This window comes from Pezoporus flaviventris, unplaced genomic scaffold (genome assembly GCF_033815535.1).
Source record: "Pezoporus flaviventris isolate CSIRO_AGI_PZ_B2104156 unplaced genomic scaffold, CSIRO_AGI_Pfla_v1 ptg000006l, whole genome shotgun sequence".
Taxonomy (NCBI): domain Eukaryota; kingdom Metazoa; phylum Chordata; class Aves; order Psittaciformes; family Psittacidae; genus Pezoporus; species Pezoporus flaviventris.
This window is the reverse complement of record NW_026892554.1, coordinates 1,642,027-1,658,623: the sequence shown is the minus strand read 5'-3', so window position 1 is coordinate 1,658,623 and position 16,597 is coordinate 1,642,027. Positions and strand designations below refer to the sequence as shown.

The following is a 16,597-nucleotide window of genomic DNA, read 5'->3' as shown; positions in this document are numbered from 1 at the left end:
TTAAAGAAAATATTATTAATTCTGCAAGAATGGCCAGCTTGTGCGTGCGGACTGGGTTTACATGGCTTCCTTTGACCTGTACTATTCTGTTGTTTTTAAACATATGTAGAGCTCTGAGGTGGTGCCAAGCTGTTTTAAGGGGAAGCAGAGATGTGTTGAAACTTGTTTCCTATGTTCAGTTAACTAGAAAAGGGTTTTTTTTTTTCAAATGTGCCTTTGTTTTTCAGAGTACGTTCACACAGATTAGCAAAGGGCTTGTTGACTGACTGCATTGACTCCTTCATTCCTCAGGCCTGTGCATGACTGATGTCTTGATGCTTCGGTTTTTATTTTCTCCCTGATACTAGACTGTCCTTTGCTTTTGACATAGAGGCTGAGCAAGGCTGTGAAGTAACACAATGCTTACAACATCCTTACCTGGAAGTAGAAGCTTGATTTTTATCTGGTGAGTGTATGAGGAGGCATGTTAGGTTCAACATAACTTCAGTGTTAGGTTGAAACCCAGAAAATGGTTTGTTTTGTCACGAGATCCTAAATAATTCCCCCTCTGCTCCCCCCGTGCTATTGACCTGTATGTGTACAAAGGGACAGGCAGAGTATAAATTCATGACCATGTGAGAGCCATTCAAATGACATTAATGAGCTGCAAAAGGCTTGTATATATGCAAATTCCTATTCATAGTGGGATTTGGATGAGTGTGGTTAATGAGGTGGGGCAAGAGTTTGGTCAGGGAAGATGAAAAGGAGCAGTGAGTGGAGCATCCTCCGTCCTGTGCTCGGCAAGGCAGTGTGTATCTGCAGCCAGCACTGCAGAAACACTGCACACCCTCTGTTTTTACTCGGTAAGGATATCCATGGAAGTTCTAACTTTGATATCAAAGTTTTCCTAGGCAGCTCGTTTCAATTCTGATTGTTCTTGTGGCTGAAGCCAAATTAAATGCAGTGTCGTTTTTGGAGTTTACTTGCAATAGTTTTCATGTATTTTTAATCTTAGGTGTGGCTGCAACTTGGCTTATAAAAACCTTAATTCCATTAAGCAGTTTGTTTCCATGCAGGGCAGAGGTTATTGTGTGAATAGATTAATTGAATTCAGTCTTACTTCAGTGGTAAAAATACAGTGCTTGAAGGATGAGGTGGCAGGGAGGGGGACAGTGTGTCACATTGATGGCACTGGGAAATGAAATAGCCTTCTTCCCAATGAGCAAGTATCCTTAGTACCTCTCCTTAACATGTACCAGTGTGACTGGGAAAGAAATGTTTCTATAGGCCTTGTCTGTGCTCTGTGTGGGCCAGGAAAATACTGCATAGAGAATGTACTCTTAGCTTTCTAATGCACTGCTGAGTGTTTTGTCCTGGGATTAGTCATTGCGAGCTAATGGCTTTTTTAAGCACTGCATGCTTGTCTTCCAGCCTAGAGGTACAGCTAATACATGCAAAAATACCACTTTCTGGTGTGGGCAGCAGCGGAAGATAGAAGGGCAGAGTAGCCCAAGTTCTGAGGGGTGAAGTAGGATTAGGATCAGCTTTGTCAGGAGTCTGGGCCTTGCTTAAGATGCATCTTCTCAGTCTGTGGCTGGATGTTGTCATTTGAAACTGTTTTCTTTATCCTCTTGAATGCTGAAGAAAAGCAGGAAGGTCTGCTTCCTCTCCTATTATTCTATCATCTTTTTGCATTTCTGCATAGTGGGAAGAAACCAGTCGTTGTGGGTGATACGAAAAACTGAGCTTCCTGCTTTCCCTTTCTTTGTCTCCATGGCTCTTTTAGATGGCTTCCCCAGGATACGCAGCCAGTGTTTGGCACCGCTGCCACCCTGTTGCTCTCTTTCCAAGCTGTGCTGGTACTTGGAATGGAATCAGTGTGATTCTTGACAGTCTTACTGATGCCTTAGTGTCGTGAGTAGCAGCCAGAGGAGTCATCCATGTCTCATTAACTTGACTGACCTAGGATCCTGAATCCACCTCAGTGGGAACTAGGCTGGGTATTGATGTAGTAGGGTTTTTGAAATGGGAGGTGAACTTCTAACTGCCAGTGTTTTCACCTGGGTTTGGACAAGTGACATAGACTGTGTTTTTTCATTCAGCTACTGATTTCTATCATAATAAATGTATTTTGGCACTTTAAAATTGACCAGTCTCAATATGTGATACAAATATTAATTCTAGGTCATATTGTTGTGTGCAGTAAATAAATACTTCAAATTTTTAATGCATCTCTACAGTTAGGAATAAATTAGGCTTTAGTGTACATTTTAACTGCTCTATAAATAGTCAGACCTATAATTTGTGTTCCCTATTGTGCTGTGACAGACAATAGCTCTTCAGTTTGAGAAACTGACTTTTCTTGAATTACTGGTGGCCACATGTGGTTCACGCATAGTTGTCATGCTGACAGTTTGCTGTTATGTGGCTACTCTTTATTCTAGTTACGTGTTGCCAGAGAAAATGGGCTGGGATATGTAAGAGTGATTCTACTATGTGGTGTCCTTATCTGGTTGCACAGACCTATGGGTTCCTAGGGTAGTCTTGGGTACGCATATTCCTGTCCAACTCTGGCCAAGTTTTTGAGGTTTATAGTGTGTGTTTTGAAATTCTTTGCCTTTTTGGAACGGCTCTGTGACTAGATATGTTGTACGTCTTACTTGTAGTTCTTGATTCCCTCCTTTGACTTTTCTTTCAGTTCTGAAAAATGCTCTCATGCACAGAATGTGAGATTGGAAGGGACCTTCCAAGGTCCTGTAGCCTACTAGTTCCCTGCAAATATGCTTGTTTGGCTGTAGCCGCAGGAAGAGTTGTCTGAAGTGATGCCCAAGTTCCTCTCCTGAACAATCAGCTATGTCATGAGAAGAACACATGAGAAATTTCAATTTTTCTCCAATTTTGACTGCTTTGTGTTTAATAACTTTGAATTTCATGTGCAATTATGACTTGCTGAAAGTAGTCATGGACTGGAAGAGTCATGTAAACATATTAGTGCTGCTTCTTGGTCTTAAGCTTTTAGGCTGGTGCCTAAAAACCTGAGCCTGTTGGTTCACAGGTAGATGCTTCTATAAAATACAAAGGGTTGTAAGTCTTCTTAGACCAGTTGATGTGGCTGAAAATACCAGATGTGCAAATTCTTTCTCCAAATATAATAAAAAGTATTACTTTCCCTCAAACCTTCCCTCTTTTCTTATCTTTGTGTTTATGGCCACTGCAATGTTGATAGATAAAATGTGGGAAGCAAGGAAGTAGCTCCCAGATAAATGGTGGTGCCTGAACAAAACATTCAATAGCTGAGGAACAAAGAAGTGACTGTTAGTCCTGATTTGGTCTCCAGCAAACATCTAGGACAATCTTTTTCTAGGAAGGACTAGGGCTAAGCAAGGAGCATGAAAAGAACTTGGAACATCAAGTTGCTTTGTAACAATGGCTTTGTATAAGAAATAAGTAGGGGAAAGGCAAGAGAATGGGTGTCTCCTCCTGAAGGAGGAGGAAGACTTGAGCAGAGAAAATGCTTTTCCTGCCTGCGCTGTGTGAAGTCTTAGAACTGCACTAAAGGTGTGATTTTGGAGGGCTTCACTAGAACATGCTTGAAATCAATACATCATCAAAGTAGAGGCCAACTTGAGATGGTCTGTGCTGTGAGAACGTTGATGTATGAAACCTGGGGCAATCTCCCCAGAGCTGATGAGCAGGTACTTCACTGATGTGGTGCCTTTACCCGATACTCTGAGGGACGGTCATGTAAAAGGAAAGTCTCTCATTACTGTTTGAGCTTTTAGTTCGTCTTGATGCCTTACTGCTATCTGACTACTTAAAAAGCAGCATGTGTTTTGGCTTCCTTATGTGATTTCTAGACACAAATTCCTTAGGAAATAAGGCAGTGATGTGCAGAATGACTAGGTTGGGGTTTTTTAAGGCTATACAGATGTCAGTGTGTTTGATGGCCTGTTTCTTCTCAGCTTATTGACACGGTGGGAACTCTTGGCTCCATTACTTATTTCTCTGGTAACAATTCAGACTAATTGCCAGCAGTAATAAATTATTATTCTCAGTGGGCCAGGATTAGGAGGGAATAGGGTCTTGGCCAGTGTATTTCGTCGGTATTTGTGGTCAGCAGATTTATTTCTTTTGTGTTCTGTCCCTTCCTTGGGAAGGGGAAATCTTTTAATCATAAATGATTATTTCCCATACCTGATGTTTTATCTGATCTCTTAATTTTCCCATTCCTTCTCCCTCCCTTCTGCCTTTCCTTCCTCCCCACTTTTTCTGCTAGAGGTTATTAACTATTGGTGCAGTCTTTTTGTGTGAGAGAACTCCAGTTTTGCCTCTCTTGGGGAATGAACATAGCAGTGGGTTACTTTTAAGGGAAATGAGATTCAATTACATCCTGGCTTCAGCCTGCAAGCCAGAATCCAAATTTAGTGTGATTGTTAATTAAAACATTTTGAGATAGCAGAAGAATAGTCAGTGGTGATGTTGTGCATCAACTGTGCTCCTAGAAAATGGGACAAATGAGGGGAAAACAGTGGCTAGTTGGTCTTGAAGTGTTTTGGTTATATTTGGCTGGATGAGCTTGTATCCTGAAGTGTTACATCATTTGAAGTCAATTCAATGGCCAAAGTTTGTGTATAGTGGACAACTGGCTCTTCAGCACTGAGTGATAACTTGGGGCATGCGGACAATACATCACTTTGCAGTTCTGTAAGGTACAGAAATAAGAAGATACTTAACTCTTGGAGGCAAATATGCATCTATTATGGCAATAATTTGTTTTAATGAAGTGATGCTTAAGTTGGCCAACACATACAAAGAAATAATGTCTGCTGATACAGTAGAGATTTAAATAGCTTGCAAGCCAACGTCAAACCCTGGATGTAAGAATGCAGGTCTTGAAATTGTATGTCTTGCTGTTAAGAGGTTGTGGAAGCTGCCTCTTTATCCATGTTGCTATGTGAGTACATTCATTGAATTCCAGGTACATTCTTCTCCAGCTTTCTTTCAAAATTGACTTCTAAAAGCTACATGTGCCTCATGCAGGTATTTTAGATATTCAGAAAGTAACTGGAGCTTCATTCTTAGTGTTGTGCTGAGAACGAATGGCAGAATGGATTCTCATGGAGTAAAGTCCCTATCTGTAATCTGTGTATGCATCTATTGCTTTAGTTTAATTGTATATTTTAAAATGTTTTCTTCTTAAAATCACTTTGGAAGGAGAAGCTCCTGTGAACTCCTACGAGGCTTTCAGAAACTGAGACTTCTTGGTCCTCTTTTATCTTTTATCCAAAGAGACAGTCGTTCAGACTACTATGGAATGCTGTGTAAGTTGTTCTGTTTTGATTACACCGATGTAGACCTTTGTGTTATTTGTCAGAGATATTATAACAGGGCACACTGTGTTTAGCAGGCTCCTTGGACAGCTGTGTGTGTGGCTGGCTTGGGCTCTGCAGAAGCTTATTGCATAGGAATTAGCTCTTCTGTCAGCCAGTTGAAAGGCTTAGTTAAGGATAAGAACATTCTTAATAAAAAGTAAATTTGTCTGGCAATGACCCTCTCCCAAATAGCTGAGAAGAATTGTCTTCGCTATTGGCCTTAGATGTGAGCTGTTTGCCTTCGGAGAGGCACATTGTTTTCTATCCAGAGATGTCTGAACTGGTATTTCTGCAATTACTTGTCATGAAAATCATGCTAGCGTATAGAGCTGTAAAAATAATTCCCATCTGCACAGATAAATGCACCAGGGAGAATTAAGTTTGAGTGTGGTTGAAAAAAAAACCTAGAGTCTCCAAGAACTGAAATGAAGATTACTACTGTGTCAGCAACCTTATTTAATACCAAAAGTAATAATATAGTTCACCTAGTGAATAAAACCTCCCGAGAACGGTAAAACTTTCGTTACGGATTAAGATAAAATGTGACTTACTTTAAATCAAACACCATTTAGACATGACTAAAGGCTTGGCAGACTTCTCTCCCAACAAACGTAGCTTGTGCAGTTTAAGCAAGTCCCTGCCCCAGCTGCCCTCCCTGCCGGCTGCGGCAGTGGTACTGTGCAGTGGGAGGCAGGGCAGGATGCAGTGTGGTTGGCAAGCCATCGTATGAAAACGCAGCGGATCCCACAGTGATTTCAGTGTTGAGGCACTGGAGTGGCATTTGGGTACGTGGGCACACAGGCTGTTCTGCTCTGTCTCTCTTCCAGAGGAAATAACCTCTAGGAAAAGGGGGTCTAGAAGGGCAATTGCCTGGGCTGACTTGCCAGGTTGTATGTGTCAGAGCTTTTAACTTGAAGATATTTTACATATATGATAGCATAGCAAAATACCACAGGCATCTGTAAAAAGCATAAGACAATTTTTAACACATGGGGATTATATTAAACATTCCAACCTCTGCCTGTTGTTCCTAGCAGGCGGTTCAGTGGGGCTAGAGCTGTCTCACTGTTTTCTTTTGCAATATACTCTCACTCTTCAGTCAGTTGTGTTACTTTTATCACTGTGGTTTTCTTGTCTCCAGTAAGCAACAGGCGTATCTAAGAACTTGATAGTGTCGCTGGTGCAGGGTTAGATGGAGGCATCTGAACTGTGGGCTGGAGGGAGAGCTTAATTAGTGTTCATGTATGAAGCAGCATTGTTCTGACCTTACTAAAACTCAGTAAATTTAAGGGTAGTCAACTTTTCCCAGCACAACAGAGACAAGCAAGCCAAGAGTAGGTATGAAATATGCTCCTTATTCTTGTTAATGTGTGGAATTAAAAGTTAAGTAGTTATAGTATACTTGGTGAGCTGCTACATGAGCTGAACATGGAAGGATGGTGATAGGAAACTGCAGGACCTCCTGTCTAGAAGCCCTGTAGACTGAACACTACTACACTTCTTTGGTGATCTCTTCATCACCAGAGATTCCTGGTGTGAGCAGGGGCTTGAATCTGAGCTTCATCGTTCAGGTAGATTGGTTCAAGGGTCATAATATTCCTATTAACAGATACACAACTGTATCATTTGCGAGGAAATATATTGTTTGTGCGCATGCTAAAGTAAATAACACCTGATTACTTCAGCTTTATAGTGTAATATCTCTACTAGCATGGAGAAATAACATTCCCTGATGAAAATCATGACTACAGTGTTTGACCTTAAAGAAGCTTATATCCATGGAGATACCAAGAACAGGCCAGGCTATTTTTGGCATTTACAGTTGATGGCCATCATTTTGATGACACATTTTAAACCCATTTTTATTGCCAGCTGGACGAATGCATAGATTCGGTCCTACAGTTGCAGCATGTTCTTTATGAGCACTGATATACTGTGTAAATAGAGGGTTTCTTTGATTAAGAAATATTGCCTTGTGTGTATAACAAGGCAAATAACACCTGTACCTGCCGTTGTTTTGTACCTATTCTTTTTGTGCCGCCCTACTTGGCGAACCACGGTACGTACTGCTTCAAGAGACAGATGAGTTTTTCATGATGAGAACCAATAACCCCTCTTAAAGGCTGTAGCGTGCTGTGTATTTACGACTGTTGTTCTGTGCCTTTGCCTCCCCCCCCAGTTTGAATTACGGTGACTTCAACCTTTGAGTGTTTTGGTTGCAGGAGACAAACGCAGGAAGTTACAGCCTGTCACTGGGGCACTGGAGCTTCCATGAATTGGGCCTTTCACTCCCTCCTGCAGGTTTTCGGGAGGCTGGTTCCAGTTTTTATAGCTTAGCCTTGAGAGCTTCCTCGTGTGAGTCTTGCAGATAGCATTTAGGACTAAGGAATGTGCCTTCGTAAAAGATGGGAATATTTTTACCATCACGATTTCCCATTTTCACAAATCTGAAATGCCTAAAGAGCCCCAGAGCTTAGTCTGTGTAACTGTAGAGAGCTCGTGCAGCTCAGGTATTGCTTTCCTCTTCGGAAGATTTATACTGGGGGTTAAAGAGGCTGTTCATAGCATGCAAGAACTCTCTATTTTTACAGCTGGGTGTTGGAGCTATATTGAGATTAATTCAGACCCATTTCCATACTAATCTAATGCTTCCCAGTTGCTTTGACTAGAAAAAAAGGACAGTTTTGATTTGATTTTTTATTTTTTTGTTGTTGTTGTTGTTTTAAAGTGCCTTTTAGAAGTGCGCTATGGAATTCCTTTAGTAGTGGTTTCCTTCTTGCATAAGGGGCAAATATCCATCTGTGTTGTCCTTGAAAACAGCCTTAGAGCTTTGATTGTGCCCATGCTGTGAATGCAGACTGCAGCCAGAGCTGATCCCTTGGGTGCTGCTGGGGCTGAGGTGTTGGAGCAGAGGCCCCTCTGTAGCTTTCCAAGGAATACAGGGTGCAGTCAGTTTTCTGTCCTGCCCTTCTCCTTTGAAGTGACTTGTTGCAGTGCTTGCCCTCTTCTGTAATAATGATGCCTGATTTGAAGTAAACTATTGCTAATCACTATGTAAGTAGCACAAGAAACTTACTGTCACTGTCCCAAATCACCAGCTATAAATGGGTGTCCTTCCATTTGGAATCTCTTTTTTTCATTTCTTTCTTTTCCCCCTTTACTGTCTTCTTCCATCTCTGGCTGGTGTTTGAGGTGCTTTTTTTCCTTTTTCCCCTTTAACTTCCATGTTAATGGTTATGGAATTGTGGAAGACCTGTTGTATAGCTTTAGGCACAAAGATGTGGTGTAGTACCTGGCCAAAAGCTTCTTGTTCCACTGGCAAATCTTTTGGATGTGTTTTGGAACTTACTCACAGGTTCTAGTTATCATAAACACCTGGAATTCTCCAGATAGATTCCAGGGTTGATTACTGGGATGTGGAAATCCTCTTTCTAGAAAGCATTCATTACGTTGTTGGGATTGTTAATGCTGCTGCTGCTGGATGAAGATGCCTGAAGACAGAACCTTGTGGTGCTGGTATTAATAGTGACAAATTTCCAGTGTTCTCCATTATGCTTTCCTGTGGACCCTGCAGTCCATTACTGGCTGCTGCCTGGTTTTTACCTCTCTGGGAAGTCCCTCCCTTCAAAAACTGGGAAGAAAGGAGAAAGCTCACCATCTGTGGTGCTGGATCTCAGCAGATACCTGTATCTGTGCCTTTCTTGAGCAGTGGGACTTGCAGCTCGTCTTCCTGCATTTCAAACCAGTGTTTTAGCCCCTGTGTATTTTCCAGTCTAGAAAGAATGTTTTCTGCCTGACTGCTTGTCTCTTTAGTCACACTTCTCTGATTCACGTGCCAGTGAGGCCATGCAGGGTTATCAATGGGATTTCTTATCCAGAGGCACTAACAGTTGGATTTTGTATATTTTGAAACTTAATTCCCAACCTTCATAGATCAGTGAGACAAGGTCCAGTTCTTGGAAGCAATTTTCTTTGATCTGACCTGTTAACCTGTGCTAAGAACTGGACTTCTCTAGCCAGGAAGCTGCCTGGCCTGAGTGGCTTTCCTTGGTGGGAGCAATAACTGGCCTTGTGTGGAAAACTGTTCTTTTTAAGTGAAATTTTATCTTGGCTGTTTTCTTTGCAGAGGGAAACAGAAGTAAATGACTCCTCATGTTGGCTGCTCTGTTAGAAGTTGAAGTTCCTGGTGAAGTATTTACTCTGAATGTCGAAGCAGCATTCCCAAAGCAGCATAGTCCTTTAGTGTGGCACAGACACATTACTGCAGCCCAACATGCTTGGTTATTGAGAGAACTCTGTGAGTCAGGAGCTGCAAAGCATTCACTGATGTTACAGCCTGATGCTTTTTATTTAATAGTCCTTTAGTGGATGTGCTGGAGAACTCCCTTGTTCTTCCTTACCTCTTAAGTGTCTACATGCAGTTTTTGGTTTGGGGGACTTCACTTTTCATGGCTGTTAGTTTGAAAACCAGTGTACCAACTTTTTTGAGAGTGTGCTGTGTGTAGAACATCCTTTCCTGTGGATAGCCATGGGGTGAAGTAGGTGAATGATGTAGGATGCCGCCCATGGATTGCTTTTGCATCCATAAGCTATTCCAAACCTTATAGGTTATCTGAAGGAGGAGTGGAGCAGGAAATAGTCCTTGTTGCCAGATGAATGGCTTGAGGCTGTTTCCTCAACACGCAGAAGTGGGGGGATGCTCCTGTGGCTGCAGGATGAGCTGCATCACATGGGTGGGTTCACACAGTCTGGCAGGAGAGAACAGGCACAGATTTGGAAACAAGCAACTGGGAGGTGGGAAAATAAACTGGGCTCTTTGCTTCTGTGGACCTGACACACACGATGGGGTGACTTCCCTTTGGGAAGCATGGGCTGTGGTTGCAAGCCTTGGATAAGGGGACGTGGGCTGCAGGGGGAAGATACATAATGAGCCTGGTAATCCCAGTGACTAATGCTGGTTCTGTGGAGGAGCATGTGTTGGTTTTGTGCTGTCGAGCAGGAAATGTCAGGTGGATGTTTATAGATGAGATACCTGCTCTGGAAAGGTCTTTACAACGAGTCAAAATAGAGAGATTCTGTGCTACATTGAGATAAGTTGAGTTTCTGTAAAGCTTGTTCATACTCTTACACTTCAAGCAGGTTTTCTACTGTCCTTACCCTCTTTTTTGAATTTTAGATATTGCCTAGATATGACAGGTACCAAAATGCACATCATCAGCAGAACACCCAGTGGTTGATACTGGGATTTGCTGCGTCTGGAACTGGCTTGCTGCATTTCTCACACCGAAGTTAATCAAGTAGTCAGTAGGTCAACATTTTCCTAGCCAAATAGCATCAGTTTCTCATGCACCTAGTTGCCTGTAATTGCAGTTTGCAACCTATTCCTCATTCTGCCCTTGGTAGCTGTATATATCCTGGTATTTTTGTTTGGTTGGGCTTTTTTAGTTGTGTTTTTGTTAATTTCTTTTGTGTTAGGAAAGCAAAACCCACACATTTTGTCAATTCTGATAAACAGCCAGAGACAAGGGCAGTTACTTGCATTGTGGATATTTGCTGTTGTTGGGGTACAGGCTCTTTGTGGTGGGTTGTGGAGCTTGTTTCAGATGCAGCTATACTGCTTGTGAGTGATCTTTTTACTACTCCAGGCAACAGGGGAAAAACCCCAAGACTTCCTGAAGCAAAAACATTTTGTGTCTTTGCCCTTCAGCTTTGCTGCTGCACCTAAGCCAGCAATGGGTTGGGGGGGGGTGAATTGTGATGAGGTGAGATATGACAGGGCAAAAAAAATAAATCACAAATTGCAGCTTTTTACTGTATTTACTCTGTGAGTTTGACAGCACTTGATTTGTTTCCTGCTATAATTACCCTGCCTGTTCTAAGATTAGGGTACCAGAGTGACCCAGGCCAAGGGCTCGTAGCCTGGGCAGTGCTCGTCCAGGCAGTGGCACTGCTGCTGATGGAGCTGGGGCTGTGTCCTCAAATAAAACACAACTGTGGTGGAGGAGGGGAGAGGAATTCTCACGTTCATGTTGCAGTGACAGGAGAGACTTTCCCAGCGCGGCTGCCTGTTGGGCTCTGCTTCCCCAGCCACTGATTGACACGATCCGCTGGCAAAGCCCTATGGATGAGTCGGGGGGGGGGCTGGTTTAAGTCATTGTCTCTTTATATTTGCAGAAGAAGGGTTTCTCAATGAAGTATGAAACTGTAATAAACCCACAAGCCTTTAGTGCTGTTTTTTCCTCCTGGTTTTGATCGATGTATCTGTTAGTGCCCTTAACACTGCAAACAGAATTGTTCTTGTCCTCCTTTGTAAGGAATGCACAAGGGTGGGAGGATCTGGGGAATGTATTTGTTTTGGTTTGTCAGCCTGGCTGCAGGATGGCCCCTGCTTTCTGTCTACTTATTTCTAAGTCATCTCTACCTTAAATCCCAGAAAAAAATCCAACCTGTAGCAGGAGCTCCTCTGTTAGCTCGATGATTTCTTCATCCTCAGGGTTTTTTGCAAGCTGGGCCTAGGAGTTTATTACAAAACAAGAACAGGGTGAAGCTCTGAGAGGTTCTGCCTGCTCAGGAAGTGACTTCTCGGGGTGATGGTAGCAGGCTTTAAGCCCTTCAGCTGTAACTACTCATTCTGTTGAGGAAATGCTTGCAAAGCATTATAAATATATAAATAGTGTTTTTCCGTGTTTCAGATCTGTTTGTTTCACTTCCCTTTCAGCTGTCAACACTTCAGATCTTAACTGAAATACCTTGTTCTTTTAAGACATCTCTGTTTCTGACAAAAGCACCTTCTCTGTTCTTATTAGTAGCTCCATGACAGACCCATGGTTAAAAGTGTGAAGTATGTTCTTGGGTATTCGGAGGATAAAATGCCAGCAAAGTCCTGCTTGTATCCGAAGTGTTTGCTTTAGGCTGCAGCAAAGTTTAGCTGAGATTTGCAGCAAGATCATTCACTTCTCTTGGTGTGGCTCAACAGAGCAGAAATCTTGTAGCAAATGTAGTTAAATCTGCCTGGTGCACACCTCATCAAATACATGAATCATCTGATTTAGGGCTTTTAAATAACACGACCTATTTCAGGATAGGGAAATACCTCCTGTGGATACCTGTGCCTGGAAGGTCTCATGTAGATGCTGGAGGTTTGAGGAATCGATGAGGCTTTGGGGCTGCTTTAGCTAAGCCAGGCACAGCTTACTATTAGCACTTCAGGTTTAAAAATGAATGTGAAAATAACTTGAGTAATGTGTGTGTGAATACTTTGCACAGTTTGGAGAGCTGGAGAGGATGGGGGCATTTTTACTCTGTTTGAAAGGTTATTTGCAAAGGCAAGTGCTAGTTTGGTTATTCAGCTTCCAGTGATGGCAGAACCCTGATATGCTGAATTAGCTGGTTTGGTCCCAAATATATATACCTCAAGTATCAAGTATATCCTTGTGATTTCTTGGGAGTCCAGGATTCTACAGAAATACCACTTGAGCTGGTGTCACAAGACATGTGATGGTGAACCGAGCTGCTGTCAAGCACTGAATGAAGTTTTAAAGTAGAAATTAAGTGTATAAATTGCCTCTTGGCTTCAGCTGGACCAGGGAGGAAGCAGTCACTGTGCACAAGCCATTGCTGCTTTGGTTACTTTATGTCTTGCTTCCTGAAGAGGTGAAGCAGTTGACAAGTCAGACCAGTTTGGTTCATTAGGCTATACTGGGGGACAGTAAAAGACAGTGTAAATGAAGATGCTAATTAATAGAAGGCAAAGCCCATCTCCCCCATCCAGAACATGCAGCTCTGATGTGAGGAGGAAGCATAATTGGAAGAAGCTTCCTTTAACTCAGTAATAATCATATGGGGTTGCGCACAAATTGTATTGTAATTTTTCTCTCTCTTTAAAATCATTTATCTCCTTTCCTTTGAACCTGCGTGGATTAGTTATGCTGCATGGCTAAAAGTGAGGGAAAGACTTGTAAGTGAAATAATGTTCCAGAGTTAAGGACTGGCACAGCTTTCAGCTGCAAGTACTGGAGACTTGGATATTGCCAATGTGAAAAAACTGTTAACATTATAGATGCCAGCAGAACAAGGAGTGGAAAATAATTGCATTTACAAGCTTTATTGTGTACTGGCAACTTGTCCTTTTCTCTTCTCCTGTCCTGCATTGTGTCTGGCAAATGGAAACCCCTTTAAAAGTTGCTCGTTACAGACTTTCTAAGTAGATATATCTATGAACAAGTATGGTTTGCATTATATTTCACATTATCAGTGGGGGAAGAGCAGTATGCCTTTAAAACCTGTGTGCTTGATGGGGTTAAGCCACATTCTGATGTCCGTGTTTAAGATGCTGTAGCTTGAATACTAATTTTTTCCTGTTTTGTTTCTTTTAAGCAAATGGTTATGAGCCTTAGAGTGTCTGAGCTGCAAGTACTTCTGGGTTACGCGGGGAGGAACAAGCACGGACGGAAACACGAACTCCTCACGAAAGCACTGCATTTGTTAAAGGCTGGCTGCAGCCCTGCCGTACAAATGAAAATCAAAGAACTCTATAGGCGAAGGTTCCCTCAGAAAATCATGACTCCTGCAGACTTATCCATCCCCAGCGTCCACTCGAGCTCCATGCCAGCAGCTTTGTCTCCGTCTACTATTCCACAGCTCAGTTACGATGGCCACCCTGCCACCTCACCGTTGCTTCCCGTGTCGCTTCTGGGACCTAAACATGAACTGGAACTACCCCATCTCACATCTGCGCTCCACCCTGTCCACCCCGACATAAAACTTCAGAAGCTACCTTTTTATGACTTGTTGGATGAGCTGATAAAACCTACCAGCCTAGGTAAGGTTGCAGATGTTGTAGTAAGCTCTCAAGTCTTTATTTTTTTAACTAGTAATGGATGGATTCGGCTGCTAATGCAGTAGCTGGTTAAATATTGCATCACACCAGTGTTTAGAGAATTGCTATTTTTGGTAACTTTTGGAACAGATTGTTCTACATGGAGAGACATCTTACGTAACACTCATTAGTTGCTTTAGCTGAGCCACTAAATATGGTTCAAAGATCTGTTATGTTGAAGGGGTGAGTTTGACAAGAAACAAACCAGCCCCTCCAAAACAGAAAAACCCTGTCTGCTTTCAGGAGTTCTTATAAACCATACAGTTTAATTATTGAAAAGCCAAGCAAAAATACCCCCAAATCCATCAAGGCCACAAAATCATCCCATCTGTGCTGGGAAAGAATCTGCCAGGCTGGGTCTTTGCTGTGATCTATTATAGCCCAAACTCCTGAGTTCAGGAAGACTTTTTGCCTTTGTGGCTACTTTTCTTTAAACTGTCTTTTGTATTAAGGTCTAAATCACTTGTGTGGCTGCTGACAATAATCTGATGCTTACAGAGCATTATATAACTACGTGTGATTTCTTTCTGGCACTGACTCCACACAGCACTTAACAACGTGGTTAACTTTTAATACCCTTAAAAACCAGCTTCAATACAATAGTCCTGTTGGTTTCTGAAGGGGGCTGCTTGCATGTTGGAACCTTCTGCTGTTTTGAAACCCTGGAAGGGATTCACTGTGAGAATAGCTGGTGGGAGGAAAAGCTTTGTGAGAATAGATCCAGGGAGATGGTGGGTGAGTGGCAAAAAATGTCCTTTGCAGAAGAAATCCCTTGTAAACAAAAATGAGCAGGTACTTTACACTCACAGTCTGAACAGCTCCAGGGTGTGGGAGGCCTGCTACGTGTGTGGTGATGGTGGCCTGCAGGTTTACTGAAGCATGTTGCACAGTTGTTTATATGCTTTTTTGTGTTGTTACAACTAAAAAATTGAGGGTAAAAACATAGTTTTTGATAATCTCATCTTCTGATTCAGGTATTCTTTTAAGAGGTATACTGGGTCTGGTTAGCTTTAATCTAAAGCTTAATTGGTCCGTAAGCATTCCAGGCAATGCTGGTTGTAAGGATAATGAGGTACTCAGTATGTGTTTCATCACTTTTACATGATAAGTACTTAAAGCTATAATTCCAGTAAGGCATTCCAATGCAGGAACTATGGTATGTATTTATTCCTAGATGTGGTGAAAACACTTTGCTGTCAGTTCCGTGTCTAACAAACCAGCCCCAAATTGAAGAGATCATAATTCACTCTGTCATGTCTTATTGCTTGAGGAGTTTATAGCAATAGAATATTTTTTCCCCCTTTGTGGACTCTGACTGTCAGAGTAAGAAAATGGAAGGGGCTCAAACTCCAACCAGATACCTTTCTAAGCAATCTCTGTGCTTTCAGTTAATTTAGGGGTTTAGTGGGTTTTGTTTAGCATGCGACTCCTTTCTGCAGATGTAGAATCCTAGAATGGTTTGGGTTGAAAGGGAGCTTAAAGCTCATCCCACTCCAGCCCCCTGCCATGGGCAGGGACACCCTCCCAGGGAAGAGCTTCTGCCTAAGAGCTCATCTCAGTCTCCCCTCTGGCAGGTTAAAGCCATTCCCCTTGGCCTGCCCCTACAGGCCCTTGTCCCAAGCCCCTCTCCAGCTTTCCTGCAGCCCCTTTAGGCACTGGAGCTGCTCTCAGGTCTCCCCTTAAGGAGCCTTCTCCTCTCCAGGCTGACCCAGCCCAGCTCTCTCAGCCTGGCTCCAGAGCAGAGCTGCTCCAGCCCCCACAGCATCTCCATGGCCTCCTCTGGCCTCGCTCCAACAGCTCCACGTCCCTCTTGGGCTGCTGCCCCAGAGCTGGATCAGAGCTGCAGGGAGGGTCTCCCCAGAGCACAGCAGAGGGGCAGGATCCCCTCCCTCAGCTGCTGCTCATGCTCTGGGGGTGCAGCCCAGCACACGGGGGTTGGTTCTGGGCTCAGTTGCGCACTGAAGCTGGGTCACAGTGAACTTCTCATCTAGCAACACCCCCAAGTCCTCCTCCTCAGGGCTGCTCCTAGTCCATTGTCTGCTCATCTGTGTTTGTGCTGGGAGTTGTCCTGACCCAGGTGCAGGACCTTGTACTTGGCCTTGTGGAATGATTGGTTTTCCTTTTGTTTTGGAAAGTAATGTTGCTACAGATTGTAAAATTGCTAACTGTAAATGTCACGAAGGTATTTTAGAGTAATAAATACATACATGGTAATGAAAAAACCGATTGGATTCATAACCAGTGATATGCAGCTTTGTACACATTCAAAACAACTGGGAGCAATGGTGCATACAGTTCAAATGCAAGTGTGGAGCAGACTTGTGTTAATTTTCTCCATTTAAACAGTTACTCTAAGTAACAAGGCTTT

The 16,597-nt window shown here is 42.8% G+C and overlaps 1 protein-coding gene across 4 annotated transcripts in view; it reads left to right on the top strand.

Annotated features, from left to right (window-relative positions):
* PIAS1 (protein inhibitor of activated STAT 1) overlaps positions 1–16,597 on the top strand; it is a 62,002-nt gene that overhangs the window by 11,122 nt on the left and 34,283 nt on the right. For 3 of the 4 annotated variants that reach the window (XM_061446548.1, XM_061446550.1, XM_061446549.1), the window contains exon 2: positions 13,728–14,172. The exons of the other annotated variant lie outside the window; for it this stretch is intronic. In XM_061446548.1, the coding sequence (XP_061302532.1) occupies positions 13,728–14,172 (445 nt within the window). The remainder of the gene's footprint in view (positions 1–13,727; positions 14,173–16,597) is intronic. 4 annotated transcript variants of the gene reach the window in all.